The 22,181-nt window shown below is 33.9% G+C and overlaps 1 protein-coding gene and 1 pseudogene across 11 annotated transcripts in view; one reads left to right on the top strand and one right to left on the bottom strand.

The window, feature by feature from the left end:
- CARF (calcium responsive transcription factor) overlaps positions 1-22,181 on the top strand; it is a 62,652-nt gene that overhangs the window by 181 nt on the left and 40,290 nt on the right. For 4 of the 11 annotated variants that reach the window (XR_016019608.1, XR_016019610.1, XR_016019609.1 and 1 more), the window contains exons 1-4: positions 3,802-4,295; positions 17,173-17,284; positions 17,744-17,971; positions 21,504-21,624. Coding sequence is in view for 8 of the 11 variants with exons in the window: in XM_088793946.1 (XP_088650072.1) it covers positions 17,198-17,284; positions 17,744-17,971; positions 21,504-21,624 (436 nt within the window). In the remaining 3 variants the exon portion in view is untranslated. Of the gene's footprint in view, positions 1-275; positions 426-494; positions 772-3,801; positions 4,296-17,172; positions 17,285-17,743; positions 17,972-21,503; positions 21,625-21,806; positions 21,874-22,181 lie in introns of those variants that run through there. The other 7 variants (XM_088793950.1, XM_088793949.1, XM_088793947.1 and 4 more) reach the window with 7 other exon arrangements.
- Positions 19,343-20,678, bottom strand: LOC109445082 (small ubiquitin-related modifier 2 pseudogene; annotated as a pseudogene).

The following is a 22,181-nucleotide window of genomic DNA, read 5'->3' on the forward strand; positions in this document are numbered from 1 at the left end:
GCTCTCAGCGGCGGCGGGACTGGGGGAGTCGGAGGTTTGGCAGAGCTGTCTGCGCTGACGGACCGGACGCTACTTCCCAACCCTCCCCTCCCTTTCTTTCTCCTGACTTCTCCCGTCACCTCCTGACCCGCCGGGTCCCGGAGCAACCGCCGGCCCCAGCTCCCGGTCGTAGTCAGTCCCTCGTGGCGCCTTTAGCGCCCTGCCTCGGGTCCTTTTCAGGATCCTGCTTGGCGAGGCCTACTACCCCTCTCCCGGGACTGGGCTCGCGGGCCCAGGGGAGGCAGCTGAAGAAGGTGGAGGTTAGGTGGCTTGAGGAGGGTTGCTGAGCCGGAGGACGCGCCTCACGTCGCGGAGAAGGGTCGCGGAGAAGGATCCCGGGACCCTTTGCGCGAGTCCTTCGCGCTGCCCCGCGCCTCGCTTTTTAGGTTTTTTTCCCCCTCTCTTTATGAGCCCCTTTATATCTTTACGGTTAGAAGGGGGAAAGGCGTCCTCCCACACTTTCTCGCTGTTTTTTTTTTTTTTTTTTTTTAAATTCTTTTGGTCTTGAAATTACCCGAAGGCCTATGTCTTATTCACAATGCCCGAGAATTATTCTAATTGAATTTAGTTGTTTTTCTGAGGGAGGATGGGTGGAGAGATACTATACAGTTCTCAAAGTCACTTATTAAGGCGTTCGACAGAAAATCTCCAAGAGGGGGTCTTCAAGAGACAACAGTTTAGAATCAGGCAGAACAGGATTGCAATTTTGTGGGCAGAGCGGTATGTGTGCAGGTGAAGACAACTAAAGCTTTCCTTTTTTATTTTTTACAAGTTGCTTAAAGATGGACCTCAGTTAAGTAGACACCCGATATTTTCATTCAACCATAGAACATGAGACATGATTAAACAATTGTAAACAAAAAACAATATTTTATTAGAGAACAATAACAAGGAAACCAGGTCTGTTTTGAGTTTGCTCACTTTGTTAAAATGCTGGCCCTGGAACCCAAATTCCTGGGTTCGAATCCTGCCTCAGCTCCTTATTAACCTTTCTGCCACACTTCGGTCATCTGTGAGAATTAAATGCGACATAGTAAATATTAATTACCATCATTGTCATTTAGATGTAAGTTAAACTAAGTTTGCCAATGTGTACAAATAAGGAAGAATAGCCTCATGGTTAGAGAAATAAAATTAGAAAACCTCTGTGCTGAAGCTCTAGGAAGGGACTGGGCTGGCAAATAAAATCGGTTATTTAACCATATGATTCATTGTAATGGTGAGAATTGCATTCGTTAAATAAATTAGACTTACCTGAAGCTTGAAGCAGTTTCTTAGTTGAAGTCTTCCTATGTATCCATATTTTATAAACTTAGTAGAAGGGGAAAGAAATTTGATAGTTTTAAACATTCTCCTTTAATCATAAGTGATTTTTGTTACAACAGGAAAATTGCCTCACTTAAATTTCATTGAACCTGAAATACTCAATTAAGTTCTTTTTGAGATAATATTTTATTATTGATCATATCTCATTGGTTAAAATATCTTTTAAAAATATAGTTAATCAGTAGATTAATACATTTTAAACTATCATTTATTTGAAATTTATGAAAATTAATACAGTACCTGGTAAGAGTCAATATAGGTTAATCTTAATTTAAATTGGAAAATATTAAGATACAGAACCTGAATGCTTAAGAAGATAAAACTTCAATTGGCAATGCAGAAATACTGAAATCACTAAAATACATTTTTCATTTGCCTGAGACCTTTTGCTAAGGGAAAATGAGTTAAGTGTTCCAAAATAACTAAACACCTAGGATGATGGCTTTGGTGTTTTTTCAGCAGTGACATATATTTGGTTTGTCTCCATGCCATACCTAGGATAGTTAGTGCTTTTATTTTGAATGTTTTGCTTAAGTTTGCTTAGAATATTAACTACAAGTTTTGGGTTCTTAATAATTTCCTGCATGGCTCATTTACTATGGTCTTCATGCAGACACACTATTATCTGGAGAACCACAGCTTGGAAAATACATTTCTCTTTATCATAGCGTTCCCCCCCCCCCCCCCCCATATATGATGGCATGATGTGGTATGGTATAAAAACTGCATGGGTTTTGGAATCCTAATTGTTGCTGGTTTTTTTGTTTTTCTGCTTAGTTTTGAATCTGAGCGCTAATGATCTTGACAGCTTTGGTTTTCTTATCTATAAGTGGAGATAATGTCTACCTCAGAGTCACTGAGGATTACAGGAAATAATTTGTAAAGTTCTCAAAGAGAAGAGGGAAAAAGAGGTGTATATAAACAATGTAAGAATTGGGTAGAAACCAAGATTACAGGAAAATTTATAGAGAGGACAAACCTTAGATAAACGAGACATTGTGAACACTAGTCTTAAATTTTTTTCACTGAAAAGTGAAAAGTTAAAAAAAACTATTGTTTATATTTGCGCACATTGAACATTTGAGGTTCATTTAACAGCTATAACATTCAAAACCCATCTTTAAAAAAATAAATTATTGTATAAAATATTTGTGAACTAGGAGTCTTGATTTAATTTTGACATCACTGATTTATATTAATTTTATATACATCATAAAAGGTACATTGTCATTTACTTACCCTAAAAGATGAGAGGAATTTTATTTCCTAAAGTACTTTTGAGCAATATTTTTTAATGTAGTTAATATCTGACACTGATATGATGTTGAATAGATTTCAAGATCTTTCAAATCTTGAGACACTAACCTAAGTACATAGAATTGAGAAACTCTAAAACTCAAGTGGCTTCATCCTTTAGTTGTCGTGTTTGGGGATTTATTCTCAGACTGTTGGTTTTAATGGATAAATTTTACTACATAAAATTCTGTAAGAATATGATTTCACTTATATCTGGAATCTGAGCTCTAATGATCTGAGAACCACAGCTTGGAAAATATATTTGAGAACAAAATAAATGAATTAAAACAGAAGCAGACTCGGGGGTACAGAGAACAAACTGATGGTTGCCAGAGGGGAGAGGGGGCTGGGGAGCTGGGTGAAAAAGATAAAGGGATTAAGAAATACAAATTGGTAATGAGAAAATAGTCAAGGGATGTAAAGTACAGCATAGAGAATATAGTCAATAATGTTGCAACAACTATGTATAGTGACAGGAAGAGTACTAGACTAATGGGATCACTGCATAAATTATAAATGTCTAATCCCTATGCTGTACATCTGAAGCATAAAATAATATTGAATGTCAACTAATTGAAAAAAATTGAAAAACAAAAGTCTAAGAGAAAACAGTAATGAGATGTTAAGACAGATTTTTAGGAATTGCAGTTGACGATTGCCTCTAAAATTTAGAACAAATAGAAATGCTATTGAACAAAATCAAAACAGCAGTAGCCCAAATGTAGCCCATAGAGATGAGTGACTACAACCTGAATAGTCTCTTCCTCTCTGCCATGTATTCAATATGTATAAACAATAAAAAGCCATTTTTTTCCTGTAAATAAAAACATTGAACTTCTAATTTAACACTTTCTTCCTAATCTTTGCCTTTTGATATAAGGTAAAATCCACTTTTTAAATGTAATATGAAACGTTCTGGAAAGCAATTTGCCAGCAAAATTTAATGACTGTGTTGTGAAGTCCAATCATTAACTGTCTAGACTACATATTTAATACTTTCTCCTTTTTTTCTGTTTTCTTCATCCAATCCCAATACTACTTGCTTAAGAAATAAGCTTGTCAAATCAATTCCAGGATTTTATAAGGGGTGGCGGGGGGGGGGGGGGCTTTTTTCTAAAGCTTCCATTGACTCCAAAGGGTGCCCTATTAGTAAATATTTTTATTGTGGAGAAAAATGTAATATGCTGCAGAGATCTTTGTTTCAGTAGTAGTTCTAGAATGTGAGAGTTGAACAAAACCTTAGTCCAAATGTCTAATTTTAGATAAGGAAACAGCTTAAGTCATCTTTCACCGGACAAAGGCAGTTAACCTGTAAAGTCAGTCCTAGTCTTACGTCCTTTTAATTGAGTCAAATGACTGTTCTATACCAGGCTGTTGATGGCTATTTTTTAATAAAACCTGCATAACAAAATGAAGTATTTTTCTTTATTTGTAGGAAGTTAAAATATACAGTGAATACCTTCTCATTACAGAAAAAAATGCTGCTATGAAGACACAGCTTTCACATAAATGAAGCTACAGCTATCATGATTTAGTGCCCCCAAAGGGAAGAACTTCAGTGGACAAGAGAGGGCATTTTGGGGGGTAATAAAATGCTTGAGGACTGGAATTTAATCTTGAACAACTGCCTGAAGGTAATTTTATTTTTAACTAATTGAAAGTAACAGCTTTAAAAGTTAACTATTGTCCATTACAAATTAAGGAAAAAGTCAGATTACACTTTGTATATAGGTAGTTTGTTGTATTTATGGCTACCTGTTAGAAAAGAACATTTTATACCTAGTTATTCAATATCTTCATTCTTAAAAACTTTACTTTGATAGAGTAGTAAAAGGGTAATGCAAATTGATAGAATTAGGAAAAGAGGGAGTAATACTTTCCACTGCATTCAAATTACTTTTTAAAAGGGTGTCTGTAACTTAAAAATGTACTTTTAATCTCCAACTCAGCAATGGGTTAGGTCAACAGAGATTGAAACCCATTTTGCATATGGAAACTACTTTTAAGTAGGTAGTATTTTCCCAGTGTACTCACAAAAAGCTTGTTTAACCCATAGTATAGTTGTACATACTGAAAGGAAATTTTTGTTTTGAGTTCCCAAAAGACATTAGGAAAATAAGTTATCTTTATTCCATTGGCAAAATCCCAGTCTGGGCAAAGTTCTGAAGTAGTTGGTTTGTGTTCGGCAATATTCCTCGTGTAATATCGTCCCCACCCCTTCACTAGTGCGCTTTCCTAGGGCTTTCATCCTGCCCGCCTTGTTCACGGCAGCGTCTGGCTCGTTTAGGCTGCTGATCCCTTTTAAGTGCTGTGAGCCTAAAATGTACTTGCTTTCTCACCTCTAAATTAAACTTTTCAGAGTAGCTGTTTTTAATTTATCTTAAAGGAAGAAAGCTATCCTTATATAAATTAATACAAATGTGTTAAGGACTGATATGCTCTCCAGTTATTGTTTTTTCTTTTTGAGAGAAAGTGCTTATTAACTACAATGAAAATTTCATTGATGAAATTTCAGATAGGGTAAGAGAAAGTAAAATGAAAAAAAAATTAGGTCATTAGGGATAATTTGTAAGGAGATCTGGGCACCTTAGGAAGCTAGGCTAAATTTTTAGAATTCTTTCCTCTAAGCTATTTGCAGTTTTTACCTCTCCTTGTCAAGGTCCACTTTTGACTTTTTATAGAATGTTTTCTCAGTGGGCAACGCCTGCATAGTAGTTCAAGCTCTAGATTTCTCCTGAGGTCAGAGATCTTTAGATTGCAGGAGGACTTTGGTGTGTTAGGGACCGCCTCTAATTACGTTTCAACCAGAAAAAGTTAACAAAAATGAACAAAGAAACATCTTTTAGCATCTTTAATTTGTTAATCTGTTAAAAAAAAAAAAGATTTAAAGCTATGACTAATGAAAAAAGGAGGCAGCTTTGTTACCTTGAAAGAGTTCCTATTATAATAAAGAGTGAGCTTTGGGATCAGTAGATGTAAGTTTGAGTCCTTGCTCAGCTACTTAGGGTATTTGTAATCTTGGTAAGCTTGTTTAATGCCTGAGTCTTTTTTTAAATATGTAAACTGGAGAAAGTAACGGAATTACAGGGTTGTTGAAAGAATTAAGTAAAATAATAATGTAAAACACTTTTAGTGTAATACTTTACTATGGTAAGTGCTCAATAAATAACCTTATAACCTTGAGCCTCAGTTTCCTTTTCTGTAAAATGATGTTCATAGGTCCTACATCACAGAATAGTAGAGAGATTGTTAATTCTAGCTAATAATTATTAAGTATAAAAACATTCAATAAACATTAAATTATTTTATACCTATGACAAATTCATAACATTATTCTATCATAATAGCACTTATATTTAAAAAATCAAAATAAAGAGCTCTTGAAAATATATCTTAATGTCATTGTGTTTAGACAGTATTTCAGTATATTTATTTAAAAAAATTAAACTGTATTCTTGCAGCAATTATTTCAGTTTTATTAAGCCCCTCAATGGGACCTTATTTTCAGTTAAATCTAACTTGGTAAAAATTTTCTTTTTGAATAGAGTTATTTTTCTGCTCAGTGCACATTAGAAGTCAGTAAACAATAGTTAAGTGAAGTTTTTAAATCACTGTGATAATCAACTATTAGTAACATAAAATCTTAGAACTGGATAGGATCTTAGCGATCCCTCTCACTGATTCCTCATTTTAAAAAACTAGAAATTGAACTTCAGAGAAATAAACAGTTTGAATTTTTTCATCAAATCTGGACTGACCCCATGTTCTTTCTCTGTTTATGAGATGTGTGAATTTTTTTAAAATTATAATTTATTGGGGTGACAATTGTTAATAAAGATACATAAATTTCAGGTATACAATTCTGTAATACATCCTCTATAAATCACATTGTTGTTCACCACCCAGAATCAGTTCTCCTTCCATCACCATATATTTGATCCCCTTTACCCTCGTCTACCACCTCCCTCCCCCTTTCCCTCTGGTAACCACTAAACTCGTCTGTGTCAATGAGTTTTTGTTTCTCATTTGCTTGTCTTGTTCTTTTGTTGTTTTTGGTTTATATACCATATATCAGTGAAATCATATGGTTCTCTGCTTTTTCTGTCTGACTTATTTCACTTAGCATTATAATCTCAAGATCCATCCATGTTGTCACAAATGGTCCTATTTCATCTTTTCTTACCGCCGAATAGTATTCCAGAGACGTGAATTTTTAAACTAAGCAGTAATATTGAAATAGAACCTATTAGTCATCTAAAAGTGTAAACATTTTTATAATTTTTCAATGAGAGTATAGAATAGTATATTTAGAAGCTTCATATTAGCCCAGATATTTTGATTAAGTCAGTATTTAACAAAATTTTACCCTTAAAAACCAAAGGGTTTATTTAGATAGGTGAAATTATTTATTTATTTATTTAGAAAGGTGAAATTTTGACCTTAGTTTGCATAATTATAGGTAGTAAAAAAATTTATTGAGCACTGACAGCACTAGGAACTTTGTCAAGCCCTTTACATACTTTATTTAATCTTTATAATAACCCTATGAGGTAGACGCAATATTAATCCCAATTTTCAGATGACAAAGCTAACGCTCAGAGTAGTGGTTAACTTGACAAGTAAGTACAAAGCTGAAATTCAAACCCATAACATATGACTATAGAATAGTCTCTTCAACTATTTTACACTGTTTTACTAACAAAGCTCTCTGTTTTTATTTTAAAAGTTAATGAAACAATAATATATTTTCCTGTGCACCCTAACTTCAACATTGTCCAGAGTATGGGAACTTGACCAAGAATTTCAAGTTAATTTTGGAGTTCATATTACTATGATTTGTTATTGGCTTTAGTTTGCAGTTACTCTGAATGCTTTTTTCTTTATCTAAAATACTTTTTTTTTTTAAAGTTTTAGATTTACAGGAAAATTGAGCAGGTCATACAAAGATTTCCATATTCCTTCCCTCACCTCTCACCCCTTCCCTAGCATAGCAGTGTTTTTTGTTATTAACATCTTGCATTAGTGTGGTACATTTCTTAAAACCAATATTGATACATTATTGTGAACAAAAGTCTATAGTTTACGTTAAGGTTCACTCTTTGTGTTATACAGTTTTATGGATTTTTGACAAATGTATAATGTCATGTATCCACCATCACAGTATTATATAAAATTGTTTCATCACCATAAAATCTCCTGTGCTTCACCTATTCATCCCTCTATAACCCCCACATCCCCAATCTCTGTCAATGACTGGTCTCCTTGCTATGTTTATAGGTTTGCCTTTTGAAGAATGTCATATACTTGGAATCATAAAATATGTAGCCTTTTCAGACTGGCTGCTTTGACCTAACACTATGCAGTTGGAACATAATGTGGATTCAATTCTAAAGCCAGAAAAAAAAGATTTTATTTTCTGTAAGGGTTTCTGTCTAGCCAGTTGATTTCCACCCCCTAGTTTATCTTTTTTTTTCTCTTTTTACCTTTTGACTCTCATTCACCTATTTCTCCCATTCCTCTTCTCCACTTCCGACCTGTGGCAACTACCAGTTTGTTCTCTGTGTCTATGAGCTTTTTGTTTGGTTTTAGATTCCACATATGAGCTAGATCATATGGTATTTGTCTTTCTCTGACTTATTTCACTTATCATATCCATTACCTATTGACATCTGTATATATCTTTGGAAAAATGACTGTTGGGATCTTCTGCCCATTTTTTAATTGGATTATTTTCTTTCTGTTTTGTTTTTTGGTTTGTTTTTTGACTATTGAGTTACATGAGTTTTTTATATTTTGGGTATTAGCCCTTATCAGATATATGATTTATAAATATCTTCTCCCATTCAGTAGGTTGCCTTTTCATTTTGTTGATGGTTCCCTTTGCTGTGCAAAAACTTTTTAGTTTGGTGTGGTCCCAATTGTTTATTTTTGCTTTCGTTGCTTGCTTTTAGTGTAAGAATTAAAAAAATCAGCACCAAGACTCTAACAAGGAGCTTACCTCCTGTGTTGTATTCTAGGAGTTTTACGGTTTCACGTCTCATGTTCAAGTCTTTAATCCATTTTAAGTTAATTTCTGTGTATAGTGTAAGATAGTGGTCAAATTTCATTCTTTCACATGTAGCTATCCTGTTTTCCCAGTACTATTTATTGAAGAGACTGTCCTTTCCCAATTGTATATTCTTGGCTTCTTTATCATAAATTAATTGACCATATATGCTTGGGTTTATGTCTGGGTGCTCTATTGTGTTCCACTGATCTTCGTTTCTGTTTTTATGGCAATACCATACTGGTTTAATTACTATCACTTTGTAATACAGTTTGAAATCAAGGAGTGTGATACCTCCAGCTTTGTTTTTTCTCAGGATTATTTTAGGTATTCAGGATCTTTTGTAGTTCCATACAACTTTCAGGATTATTCATTCTATTTCTGTGAAAAATGCCATTGGAATTTTGATAGGGATTGCATTGAATCTGTAGATTACTTTGGATAGTATGGACATTTTAACAATATTGATTCTATCAATCTGTAAGCACTAAATAGCTTTCCATTTATTGTGTGTTCTTCAGTTTCTTTCATTAATGTCTTGTAGTTTTCAACATACAGGTCTTTCACCTCCCTGGTTAAATTTATTTCTGGGTATTTTATTCTTTATAATGCAATTGAAAGTGGAATAGTTTCCTTAATTTTTCTTTCTGTTAGTTCATTATTAATGTATAGAAATGCAACAGATTTTTGTGTATTGATTTTGTATCCTGCAGCTTTACTGAATTCGTTCATTCTAGCATTTTTTTCATTTCTCCAATCTAGAATGTGTAGTTTTCAGTGCATAATCTTGCAAATCTTTTATCAAATTTATCCCTAAAGTATTCATATTTTTTGCCATTGTGCTATTTTAGGCAGTTGGTATCACACTTTGTTCATGCAAAATTCTAGCCTAAGCTTGGCCATGTTGGGTGTACTTAAAGTTAATGGCATCTTAGATTTGATGAGATGCAGTATTTTTTTATACATTGGTGGATTTTGTTTCCTGACCTTTTATTTAGGATTTTAGCATTTATGTTTATAATTTTTTAAAAATAGATTTTATTTTTTTATTCAGATATGGTTAGGCCAACAAATCAGGAGATGATTGCCATTGAAAAAATTATTTATTACAGTTTTCAAGAGGAGAAATGCATGTCACACAGGGCCACACAAGAGAAAACTGAGGTCAGTAGCAGACACAGAGAGACTGAGAATATCAAATCCTGGGTGTCATAACATCATATCATTTTATCTATAATATCATTCACACACCAAAAAACACACCAGAAATTTCTTAATATCAAACATCTAGTCCATATTCACATTTTCCTGAGTGTCCTACACACATTTCCATGATTGTCCTACACATACGTATTTTTTTCTTTTTGGTACTGTTTCACTGTTTTAAAAAAATTGAGTTGAACTTTATATAACTTAAAATTAATTATCTTTAAATGAATAAGTCAGTGGTGTTTTGTACATTCACAATGTTGTGCATGTACCACCTCTATCTAATTCAAAAATATTTTCATCTCCCCCAAATAAAACCTTGTACCCAATTGGCAGTTATTCCCTCTTCTTCCATTCCCCAAGCCCTTGGCTTTTACCAGTCTGCTTTCTGTCTGTATGGATTTACCCATTCTGGATATTTTATATAAATGGGACCATATAACATGTAATCATTTCCGTTTGGCTTCTATCAGTTAGCTTAATGCTTTCGAGGTTCATTTATGTGGTAGCATGTATCGGTATTTCATTCCTTTTTTGTAGCTGAATACTATTCCTTATGTGAGGATGCCACATTTTGTTTATCCATTCATAAGCTCGTGAACATTAGGGTTGTTTCCACTTGAGCTATTGTGAATAGTGCTGTTATGAACATTCATGTACAAGTTCATGTTTGAATACCTGTTTTCAGTTGTTTTGGGTATATACCTGGAGTGGAATTGCTGTCATATGGTAATTCTATGTTAAACTTCTTAAAGAACTGCCAGCCTGATTTTCACAGCATCTCCACCATTTTATATACCCATCAGCAATGCACGAGAATTCTAATTTCTCCACATCCCCACAAACCATTGTTGTTGTTATTAATTTTTTAAAATCTAGCCTTCCTAGTGGATATGAACTGGTATCTCGTTGTTTTGAATTGCATTTTCCTAATGACTACTGACCTCAAGCAACTTTTTATGTGTTTATTGGCCATTTGTATGTCTTTGGAGAAATGTCTGTTCAACTCCTTTGCCCATTTTTTTAATTGGCTTGTCTTGTTATTGAGTTGTAGTTCTTTATACTTTCTAGACCCTTATCAGACATTTGATTTGCAAATATTTTTTCCCATTTGTGGGTTGTCTTTTCACTGTTATGGTGGTATCCTATGCATAAAAGATTTTTATTTTGATAATATCTAGTTTGTCATTTTTTTTTTTTTCCTTGTGCTTGTCCTTTTGGTGTCATATCTAAAGAATCTTTGCCAAATCCAAGATCGTGAAGATTTATCCTTATGTTTTGTTCTAAGAATTTTATAGTTTAAGCTCTTACATTTAAGTCTTTGATCCATTTTTGGTTATTTTTTGTATATAGTGATGTAGAGGTCCACGTTCATTCTTTTGTATGTGAATAGTCAGTTGTCTCAGCACTATTTGTTGCAGGGACTATTCATTCCCCATTGAAAGCTTCAGCACACTTGTTGAAAATTATTTGACCATAGATATATGAGTTTATTTCTGGACTCTCAATTCTAGTTCATTGATCTACATATCTCTCCTTATGTCAATACAATATATATTTTTTAATTTTATTGGGGAATATTGGGGAACAGTGCATTTCTCCAGGGCCCATCCAAGTCGTTTCCAGTCGCCATTTTCAATCCTTAGTTGCAGGGGGCGCAGCCCACCATCCCATGTGGGAATTGAACTGGAAACCTTGTTATTGAGAGCTCACACTCTAACGAACTGAGCCATCCAGCCACCCCGAGTACAACATTCTTTTGAGTACTATAGTTTTGTAGTAAGTTTTGAAATTGGGAAGAAAGAGTCCATCAACATCATTCTTGTTTTTCAGGATTGTTTTGTCCATTCAGGTCCCTTGCAATTAATTCCGTGTGAATTTTAGGATTGGCTTTTCTATGAGTGAAAAAAAGGCCATTGGGATTTTTATAGGAATTGCATTGAATCTGTAGATTGCTTTGGGTAGTATTTCCATTTTAACAATTTTCATGTCTCCCAGTTACATGGGCACTGTATGTCTTCATATTTATTTAGGTCTTCTATAATTTTTTTCCAGCAATATTTTGTCATTTCAGTGTAAAGCTCTTGTACCGCCTTGGTTAAATTTTTTAGTAAGTATTATATTCTTGTTGATGCTATGCATATTGTAAATGGATTATTGATTTCATTCTTGGAATGTTCATTGCTGGTATATAGAAATATAACTAATATTGGCATGTTTATCTTGTATCCTGCAACTTTGTTGAATTTGTTTAATAGTTTTTAAACTATTTTTGTGGATTCTTCAGAATTTTCTACATGTAAGACTATGTCACCTGTGAATGGAGATAGTTGTACAATTGTTCTTAGTATTGTCTCATTATCCTTTAAATTTCTGTAAGGTTGGTGATAATGTCCACACTTTTATTTCTGATTTTAGTTATTTGCATCTTCTTTGTTTTTTTATTGTCAGTCTAGCTAAAAGTTAGTCAATATTGTTAGTCTTCAAAGAACCAACTTTTAGATTTGTTGATACTCTATTGTTTTTCTATTCCTGATTTTACTTATCTCCTCTAATCTTTATTATTTCCTTCCTTCTGCTAGATTTCAGTTTAGTTTGCTCTTCTTTTTCTATTCCTTAAGATATAAAATCAGTTTATTGTTTTGAGATTTTTTTTAAATAAAGGCATTATTGCTTTGAAATTCCCGCTTAGCACTGCTTTTCCTGAATCCCATAAGTTTTACTATATTGTGTTTATCTATCATCATCCTCTCTTGAGTTACATGTATTTTATTTAGTTCTACAGTATTTTTTCTATCTTTAAAACACAGTTACATGTATTTAAAATAAATACAAAATAGTTTAGTGGTTACCAGAGGGTAAGGGGGGAAGAGGGTAAACGGGGTCAAATATATGGATGGAAGGATAACTGACTTTGGGTGGTGAACACACAACGTGATATACAGATGATGTATTACAGGATTGTACACCTGAAACCTATGTAACTATACTAACAATTGTCATCCCAGTAAACTTTAATTTAAAAAAATACACATACACAAAATTGTTACAATGTTATTGTTTATGCAGGCAATGTTTAATTAGATTTTTCATAGAAATATTAATTTGCTTACCATTTTCCAAGCATCTCAGGAATTCCGTCTGGTATCAGTTTTGTTTTCTATATTTTTGGAAATTTCTTCCACGTAGGATCTGTTCATTGTAAACTTTGAGTTTTTAAAAAATCTTAAAGTGTCTTTCTCTCATGTTCTTTTGTGAAAAAATACAGAGGGTGCCAAAAAAATGTATACACATTTTAAGAAAAGAAAACTGTATTAAAATTGTAATACTCAATATATACCGAAAACAAAAGATGAATACAAGTCACATTTGACTTCTGCAATTACAAGAGGTGCTCAAAGTGGTTACCATCAGTGTCCAGACACTTCTGATTACGGCGAACTACTGCTTGAGCAACTTTGACCAAAGTGTCCATTTGTATATATTTGTTTGGCACCCCTGGTAGTTTTGAGCATATACAATTATATCTTGATAGTTATTTTCTTTTTTATTATTCCTATTATTTCTGCTGCCATTGTTGCTATAGAATAGTCTGCTGTATATCTAACGTCAATACTGTGTAACTGATCCTCTTATCTCTGGCTGCAGTTTGGATTTTCCTTTCTCTTTATAATTTTGTACTTTTACTACATTGGGTTTGGATTTCTTTTGATTTATCTTGGTATGTTTTGTACTTACTCCTTTATCTGTGGATCAGGTCTTCTGTTTTGAAAAATTATCAGCCATTTTCTCTTCAAATATTGTCTCTTATCCATTTTATATCTTTCTGAAACTCCAATTATAGATATGCGATAATTATAGATATGCTATAAACTTTTTCATTCTATTTTTCTAGTTTTAAGGCTCTTCATATTTTTTATTTTCTGTTTTTCCTATGATGCACTCTGGGTAATTTTTAAAATCTGCTTTCCAATTGGGTAATTCCTTCTTTTCCATCTAATCTTCTATTTAATTTATCCATTGACTTTTTAATTTCAGCAATTATATTTTTCATTTCTTACAGTTCTGTTTGGTTCTTTTTGAAGTTAAACTTTTTTTTTTTTTAATTGGGGAAAGGGAACAGGACTTTATTGGGGAACAGTGTGTACTTTCCAGGACTTTTTTCCAAGTCAAATTGTTATCCTTTCAATCTTAGTTGTGGAGGGTGCCATTCAGCTTCAAGTTGTTGTCCTTTCAGTCTTAATTGTGGAGGGCGCAGCTCAGCTCCAGGTCCAGTTGCCGTTGCTAGTTGCAGGGGGCACAGTCCACCATCCCTGTGGGAGTACCTTTTGGTTGAGAGGACACGCTCCAACCAACTGAGCCATCCGGGAGCTCAGCGGCAGCTCAGCTCAAGGTACCATGTTCAATTTTAGTTGCAGGGGTCGCTGCCCACCATCCCTTGCGGAAGTGGAGGAATTGAACTGGCAACCTTGTGGTTGAGAGCCCACTGGCCCATGTGGGAATTGAACCGGCAGCCTTCAGCGTTAGGAACATGAAGCTCTAACCGCCTGAGCCACCGGGCTGGCCCCCTCAAGTTAAACTTTTGATAGTCTGTTTTTGCCTGCTTATTCCTGTGATTCATTCTTTTGTTTCTTTAAACATTGAGTAATTATTTTACATTAAGTATTATATGGGTCCAATGTTTGAAATCTTTAGGGGGGTTCTAAATCTGCTGACTTTCTCTTACGGTAGTTTATTTCCTTTGTGTTTTTCGCACTCTTTGATTGTAAAGTTATATTTAATTTATCTTAATGTGAATTTTTCTTACTAGAAGTCAGGCTACACTATTGGTTTAAGACCTTTCAAGTTCCTAGTCTTATCTTGGGAGTTTTAAATTCTCTTTCCTACCAGCTGGTTGTCCAAGCCCCACTTTCCCAGCCACAAAACGTGTGTTAGCACTTGCCTTCGGGGAAATTTTCCTCTTTGCATGTGCTCATCACTTAGGATTTAATTTACAGCTTTTGGTTTTCTCTTTTCTGGTAGGAGGGGAGGGAGTGTGGAGAGTGGCCTCTGATTTTTACTTCTAGACACAAAATAAGATTCTGTTTTATATCAACTTTATATTTTTTGTTTTCTAGAAGAAAGCCTTCTATGGTACCTAATCTGCCACGTTGTCATTAGTGGATCTTTCTTTTTAATTACTTTATTTATTTTTTTAATTAAAATTTATTGGGGTGACAATTGTTAGTAAAGTTACATAGGTTTCAGGTGTACAATTCTGTAATGCATCATCTGTATATCATATTGTGTGTTCAACACCCAGAGTCAGTTCTCCTTCTATCACCATATATTTGATCCCTTTTACCCTCATCTACCACCCCCATCCTCCCCTTGTAACCACTAAACTATTATCTGTGTCTATGAGTTTTTGTTTCATCACTTGTTTGTCTTGTGCCTTTGTTGTTTTCAGTTTTATATATCACATATCAGTGAAATCATATGTCTGTCAACTTTTTCTGTCTTATTTCATTTTACATAATAATCTCAAGATCCATCCATGTTGTCACAAATGGCACTATTTCATTTTTTCTTATGGCAGAATTGTATTCTGTTGTGTATGTATACCACATCATCTATCCAATCATCTATCGAAGGACACTTTGGTTGTTTCCATGTCTTGGCCACCGTAAGTAAAGCAGTGGACTATGGAGAAAAAGGAACCCTCATACACTGTTGATGGGAATACAGATTGGTGCAGCCGCTATGGAAGGCAGTGTGGAGGTCCTCAAAAAGTTAAGAATAGAATTACCATATGACCCAGCAATCCCTTTTGATTTTTTAAACCCATTTTAAAAATTCATAAGTAATATATGTATAGTGTAAAAAATTCAAAACAGAACAGAAGGTTGTAAAGTAAAATTGCTCATTTACAGCCCAAGAAGTAACTATAGGTTTTTAGAATTTTTGTAATAAGTTAGATTAGAATACAAGTGATAGCTTAAAATCTTAAGGGAGAAGCAATTTTAAGACATTTTATAGTTATGTATTAAAAATAAGTGATTTTATAGCCTATCATAATTTGTATTTCAGTATAAGTAGTTATAATATTTTGGAAATACGAAGTGGCAAACCTTGTAGATTTTATGAAATGGTTAATTTTATAATTGTATGTTTGGATGCTATCATAGAAAAATAAGTTTTCAATGTATTCAAATATATGTACTACTAAATAAGTCTAAAGTACAAGGTATAAATTTAAAGTAGGGTTTTAGGTGATGGAGTTATTGTGTATGCTGGTGGTTACGTGGACACGAGTTAAAAACCATGAACCTGTACACACACACACACACACACACACACACACACACACACACACACACAAGTTCAGTTTAAAACATTAATTTAAAAAATAAAATTTTAAAGATTTTAAAAAAAGAATTTATGCTGTCTTTTGAAAAATAAAATTAAATGGGTGAATTCTTAAAAAGAATCTATGAAGTTTATTTTACATTATAGTTTTTTAATGGTATTCTTCACCAGTTTCATTTTGACCCTACTCCATAAAATGTTGTTCCTTTTAGATAATACAGACTCCCATAGTCTGTACTAGGCCAGCGTTTGTGAACCTTAGCAGCATTGACATCTTTGTTGTGGAGGCTGTCCTATACATTGTAAGATGTTTAGCAGTACCTCTAGCTTCTCCCATTAGATACCAGTAGCACTCCCCCCGCCCCCCGCCACCCTGTGTGACACCCTAAATGGCTCAAACATTTTGGAATACATACCGCTTCATTTTCAAAGCTTGTCAAGCCAATATTAAGTGGAATGATTGTATGTTATGGTAAGAGTTCTGTATACATAATCTCCATTTATACCAAGAGATCTTTTCTAAAATTATTTAATGCTGCAATAGGGCACACCCAACTCATAAAATTGAAAAGCTTTATTTGCATTAAATCTTTGTAAAATGAGAATTTTAGAAGTATTTGAAAGAGTATAACAGTACTTGTCATAAATAGCTATCTTAATAAACCAGTACATGAGTGTAATTAAGGACAGAAAAATGAAACCACGTAACACTGATCTTTGCTCTGCCTTGAATGCATTCTGGTGCCTTAGCAAGTGATTTAACAAAAACGTTTATTTTCTTATTTGTAAAATGGAAATGATTTAAGTTTTATAGGGTAACAGGGTAGGGGAGATGAGACATTTGTTTTAGACAAACATTCTGTAAAAATGTTAAGTGCTTTAGTTGATCACACATTTAACTCTTTCAGTTATTAAATAATAGAAGAAAATGGAATGGAATATGATGTCATCATGGAACAGTCTAATGATTCAATAATAGTCAATCATAATGATTCCGAAGACTCGAAAACAGATTCTCAGGTAATTTGAGGTAGGGATTCAACTGGGAACTTTTTCCCATTCTAGGGGAAAACAGCATGCCATTTCACAATGTCTATGCTCAAGGAATAGTGTTATATTTAATCAAGGATTTTAGCATTTTATTATCTGCAAGTCTGTGACATTTTATATATTCATAAAAATTTATACACAACAAAAAAATCTGTATGTTGAATTATATTTCGTTATTTCAGGTTGCATATCCGTGGATTATTTTATTTCAACTTTATTTAAAATAAAATATAATAAAAATCAATTTCATTTAAGAACTACTTTTTGTCTATATTAGTCTGTGTGAATTAACTGTTGCAAAATGTAAAGTGAATAATTAATTCAAAATGAATGTCTTTCCATTTTTATTATAAACATTCTACTTTTTAAAAAATTATTATATTTTACAAACACTGAAGTAATTTCTTTCTTTTTTTTTTTTTGGCAAAGCATCCAACCTGTATGGACTCCAGGGATCCTTCCTTTGGACAAAATGGTTCTGGTAGAGTTTTACCCATCACTACTGATGAAGCAGATAATTCACTCACATCACAGAATATACCAGGGCCCCTGACCCAAGCACAGACTCTTTCTGCAGAGGAATTCCACCTCATGGACCAAAATGGGCAGCCTGTTCAATATGAACTTCAGTCATTGGGGGATTCTAACGCACAAATGGTGAGTATATTTTATAAACAACCAGTTTTTGTGTTATTTGTAAATACATACACAGTGGTACCTCGATTTTCTACCGTAATCTGTTCTGGAAGACAGTTCAAGTTCTGAAATGTTCAAAAACCGAGGCACGGTTTCCCCATAGAAAGTAATGCAAAATGGATTAATCCGTTCCAGACCTTGAAAACCAACCCCTAAAACTGCAAATTTAGCATGAGTTTTACTATCTAATGGTACCATAGATCCATAAAATTTACGGTGTTTGTAAACTGAAATGTCCATCAATGGAGACGTTCGAAAACCGAGGTACCACCATATTTGTATTACTCTTACTAGATGACCTTAATTGCTTGACACTATTGACTTAGCATTGCTTTAAAAAATACTGTTTCCATGACATTCATTTTTTTTCCATTTTATACAAGAAGTTTATTCAAATAACAAGACGCTTGACTTGAAGGGAAAACTAGGATTTCTTTCTTTTTTTTTTAAACAATCATTAACTTTTTTCAACTTGCAATGTTATTTTTTTTAAAATAAATTTTATTGGGGACTATTGGGGAACAGTGTGTTTCTCCAGAGCCCATCAGCTCCAAGTCAAGTCCAGTCGCCGTTTTCAATCTTTAGTTGCAGGGGACACAGCCCACCATCCCATGCGGGAAGTGAACCTACATCTTTGTTGTTGAGAGCTCGCGCTCTAACCAACTGAGCCATCTGGCTGCACATCCGGAAGCTCAGTGGCAGCTTGTTGTCTTCAATCTAGTTGTTGAGGGCGCAGCTCACTGGCCCATGTGGGAATCTGACGGCAACCCTGTTCAGAGCTCGCGCTCCAACCGAGCCATCCAGCCGCCTTAGGATTTATTTCTTTTAGAGTAATTTATCTCTACTTAAAAACAGATTGCCCTACATGTAACAGCTGTGTATAATAAAGTTATAAAGTTGTCCTTGGTTTTACAGTGATAAATGAAAAACAAAATTCTTCAAACAAAGGTTTACAAGGATTTTTATGTGTTTTTTTTTTTGTTAAACAGTGAGAGCAAAATAACTTACTGGAATATAAAGATAAGAGCTGAATGAGCATGCCACTGATCGAGAAGGGGGATATTTTCACAGAAGCAGTATTTTTTCCCATCCCATCTTCATTTGATGTCAATCAAAACATCCCATTGGCCATATAGTTAAAAAAAATGCAAGCATCTGTGCATATACATTAGTTATTTTATATGCAGTAAAGGAATAGGGAAGGGGAAAATGAAAGAATAAACTATATTGTAGTAGTCAGGGTGTGGTGGAACCAAATTGTGGTTTTCTAATTGAGAATGTCTTCTTGGTCTGGAGGAACTGAGTTCTAGAATAAAGTAGCAGATATCCTTTTTAGTAGACACCTCCTGTCTGCTGCTGGAACACAAATTGTATCTTCATCCTCCATTTCCAACTGTGCAGGTGTGTGTGTGTGTGTGTGTTCCATTGATTGTATAACCTTCAAATTGGAATCTGAGCTGTTTCATTGACAAACGCTGTCATTCACAATAGGCTTTCATTAGTTTACTAAGAGGTGTATGCCTGTTAATCTTAAACTGCACCACAGAGCCATCCTGCCCTCCACCTTCAAGTTAATATGATCGTTGTTCTCAGTCTTGACTCTTTCCTTGGCTTTTTCTCTGCCATGGCACTCACCGGAGTCTCCTCAGCTTCCGCTTCACAAGAGGTACCGGGTCCACACTGAATGAGCACACAAGTAGCACAAGGAGCGGCAGAAGCTCCATGACATGCATTTTTAAGTTATGTAAGAACTTTAGAAGATTTCCTTTCAGGGCTACAAACAGCACTTCAAACCAGCCATTATGTCTAGGCACACTGGTGCTTTGAGATCAGTTGGAAATGTAACATAATCTGTAACTAGTGCTAAAGTGCCTGAGTTAACATATACTTTACATTTACTTTTTTTATATACATTTCACTGAACTCAAGGTTATTGCTTTATTAACACCTCAGCCACTAATTTACATGCCACATGCTAGTGTGCTTTCTTGAAGAAAAAGCAGTGGAAGTACCAATGGTATATTGGAAATTAGACACACCTTTGCTGATCTTTGTAGGCAGATACATATATGTGTCATGTGAATCACAATGCATAAGGATGAAAATACTGCTTTAAACTGTGCCAAAAGTATGACCAAATTTGTAGTTTGAGTAGAAGAAAGGAAAGAAGGTTTTGAAGTAAAGAAAATTACTGAGAAAAACCCATTGCTCTCTGATTAATAAGAACATACTTATATTAGTAATATTATGAAGACTAATGTATCTTTTGTAATATTATGTATCTAATGTAATATTATGTATCTAATGTAATATTATGAAGAATAATGTACCTGTATTTTCCAAATTTTCTACAATGAGTATTTATTAATTTCATTATAAAAATTATTTTTAAAGTCATATCTTCCATTATAAACTATACCACAAGTAAGCAACCATTTTACCAAAAATTAATCCTTGTTTGTGTTTCTACTCTAGAGCATTCTAGAGTTAATCCCTGACCTGTTAGTCCTTTATAATCCTGCTAAATTCTGGGGTTGAGAGTAACTTGGTTGAGAGGTGGCTAAATGTAGACAAGTCCTTTTTGTGTATGTTCAGGCTCATCAAATTTCTGGACCTACGTAAGGACTGAAATGCAAAGTAAGGGTAAGCTTCTGTCACCATACTGCATCACCAGCCGAAGTTAATATGTAACAAATAATCTAGATGTGAACCTACTACATTTTAGTATTTCATGTCCAAAGTGAAATACTTCTGTAATATCTCCTGTTATTTGACATTTATTCTGCTTTCTCTCAGAATATTTAGAAAGTCTGTGTGTTATGATAGAAGTATCAAGGAGTCTAAATGTATAAAGGGTTAGCATTTTATACACAGTACCTTTTCTAAAAATCATGTTAAAGTTGTTTGTTTGACTTTTAAAAATATTGAGTTCTCTTTGTAATTGTATTAAACTTCTATACAAAGTGAGTATACAGGTGATTTTACATTTTTGGAGTAAGAGATAATACAGAGAGTTATTTAAAGGTATGAAATAGGAAACATGTGGCATGTAACATGGAAATAAATGTAAGAAACAGAGTGTAAGAAAGTATTTTCTTCAAAGAACCAAAGAACAGAAAGTGGTGATATTCTGGGAAACTTAGTGGAACTTTTTGTTTTTTTTTTTTGTTTAATACATTGTAATTTTTATAGGAGTTTTAAGTTCACAGTAGAATTTTGTAGAAGATACAGAGATTTCCCATATTCCCTGTTTCCCCCCAACTCAGATGTGTAATCTCACCTTTATTAATATCTCCCACCAAAGTGGAACTTTACCACTTACCAGTTGTGAGACTTTGGAAAAATTTTTTATGTGTCTCAGCATTTTTTTTCATCTCTAAAATGAGGGAAATAATAGTATCAACCATAGAGATAGGCATGTCTTTAATAATTTAATAATTCTGTTAAATTATTGTAGGCTTATGTTTTTAATTTCTTTTTTCATGTTTCTAAGATGATTGTTGCCAGCCCATCAGAAAATGGACAGGTGCTTCGTGTAATTCCATCTACCCAGACAGGAATGGCACAAGTGATTATACCTCAGGGACAGCTTGTGGATGTGAATAGTCCTCTAGGTGAGTAATAATGGGGTATAGGGGATTTTAGGACGTTGTAAAGAACAAATTATATTTAGGAAAATCACCTCATGAAAGTCGATGCTAAAATTGATCTCTTTGGGTAAGATTGTAAACTGAAGAATTAGAAAAAGTTTCGTAGCCCGAATAAATTTCAAGTTCATTTTTCAACTCCTGTCTAGGTTAGCTGTCTATTTCATTTTGGAATTCTGTGAAGCTGGTTGACTCTTGCTTCCTCCCAAATGACCAGTGAGCATAAAATAAATTCTTCTTAATTATTATAACAGTAATAATAGCAGCAACAATAACACGATAGTGCTAATAACTACTGGAGGAGAGTTTACATTTGTATTTTTATCAATATTTTTGTTAGCCATGTGACTTACTTTTTCTTAATGATTCTTTTCATCCTCTTTGCTCTTTTCCTCTTTTCTTTGTTCAGATTCAGAAAGAGACTCATAATCCCCATTTCTTCTTATTTTATTTTTTATTTACCTGTTTAATAATATCTCTATTAGCTTGCTTCCTTTTTCTTCCCTTGCGTTTTCATCTATTTG

This window comes from Rhinolophus sinicus, chromosome 17 (genome assembly GCF_057876585.1).
Source record: "Rhinolophus sinicus isolate RSI-liver-muscle chromosome 17, RSI-T2T, whole genome shotgun sequence".
In the NCBI taxonomy this organism is placed as follows: Eukaryota; Metazoa; Chordata; class Mammalia; order Chiroptera; family Rhinolophidae; genus Rhinolophus; species Rhinolophus sinicus.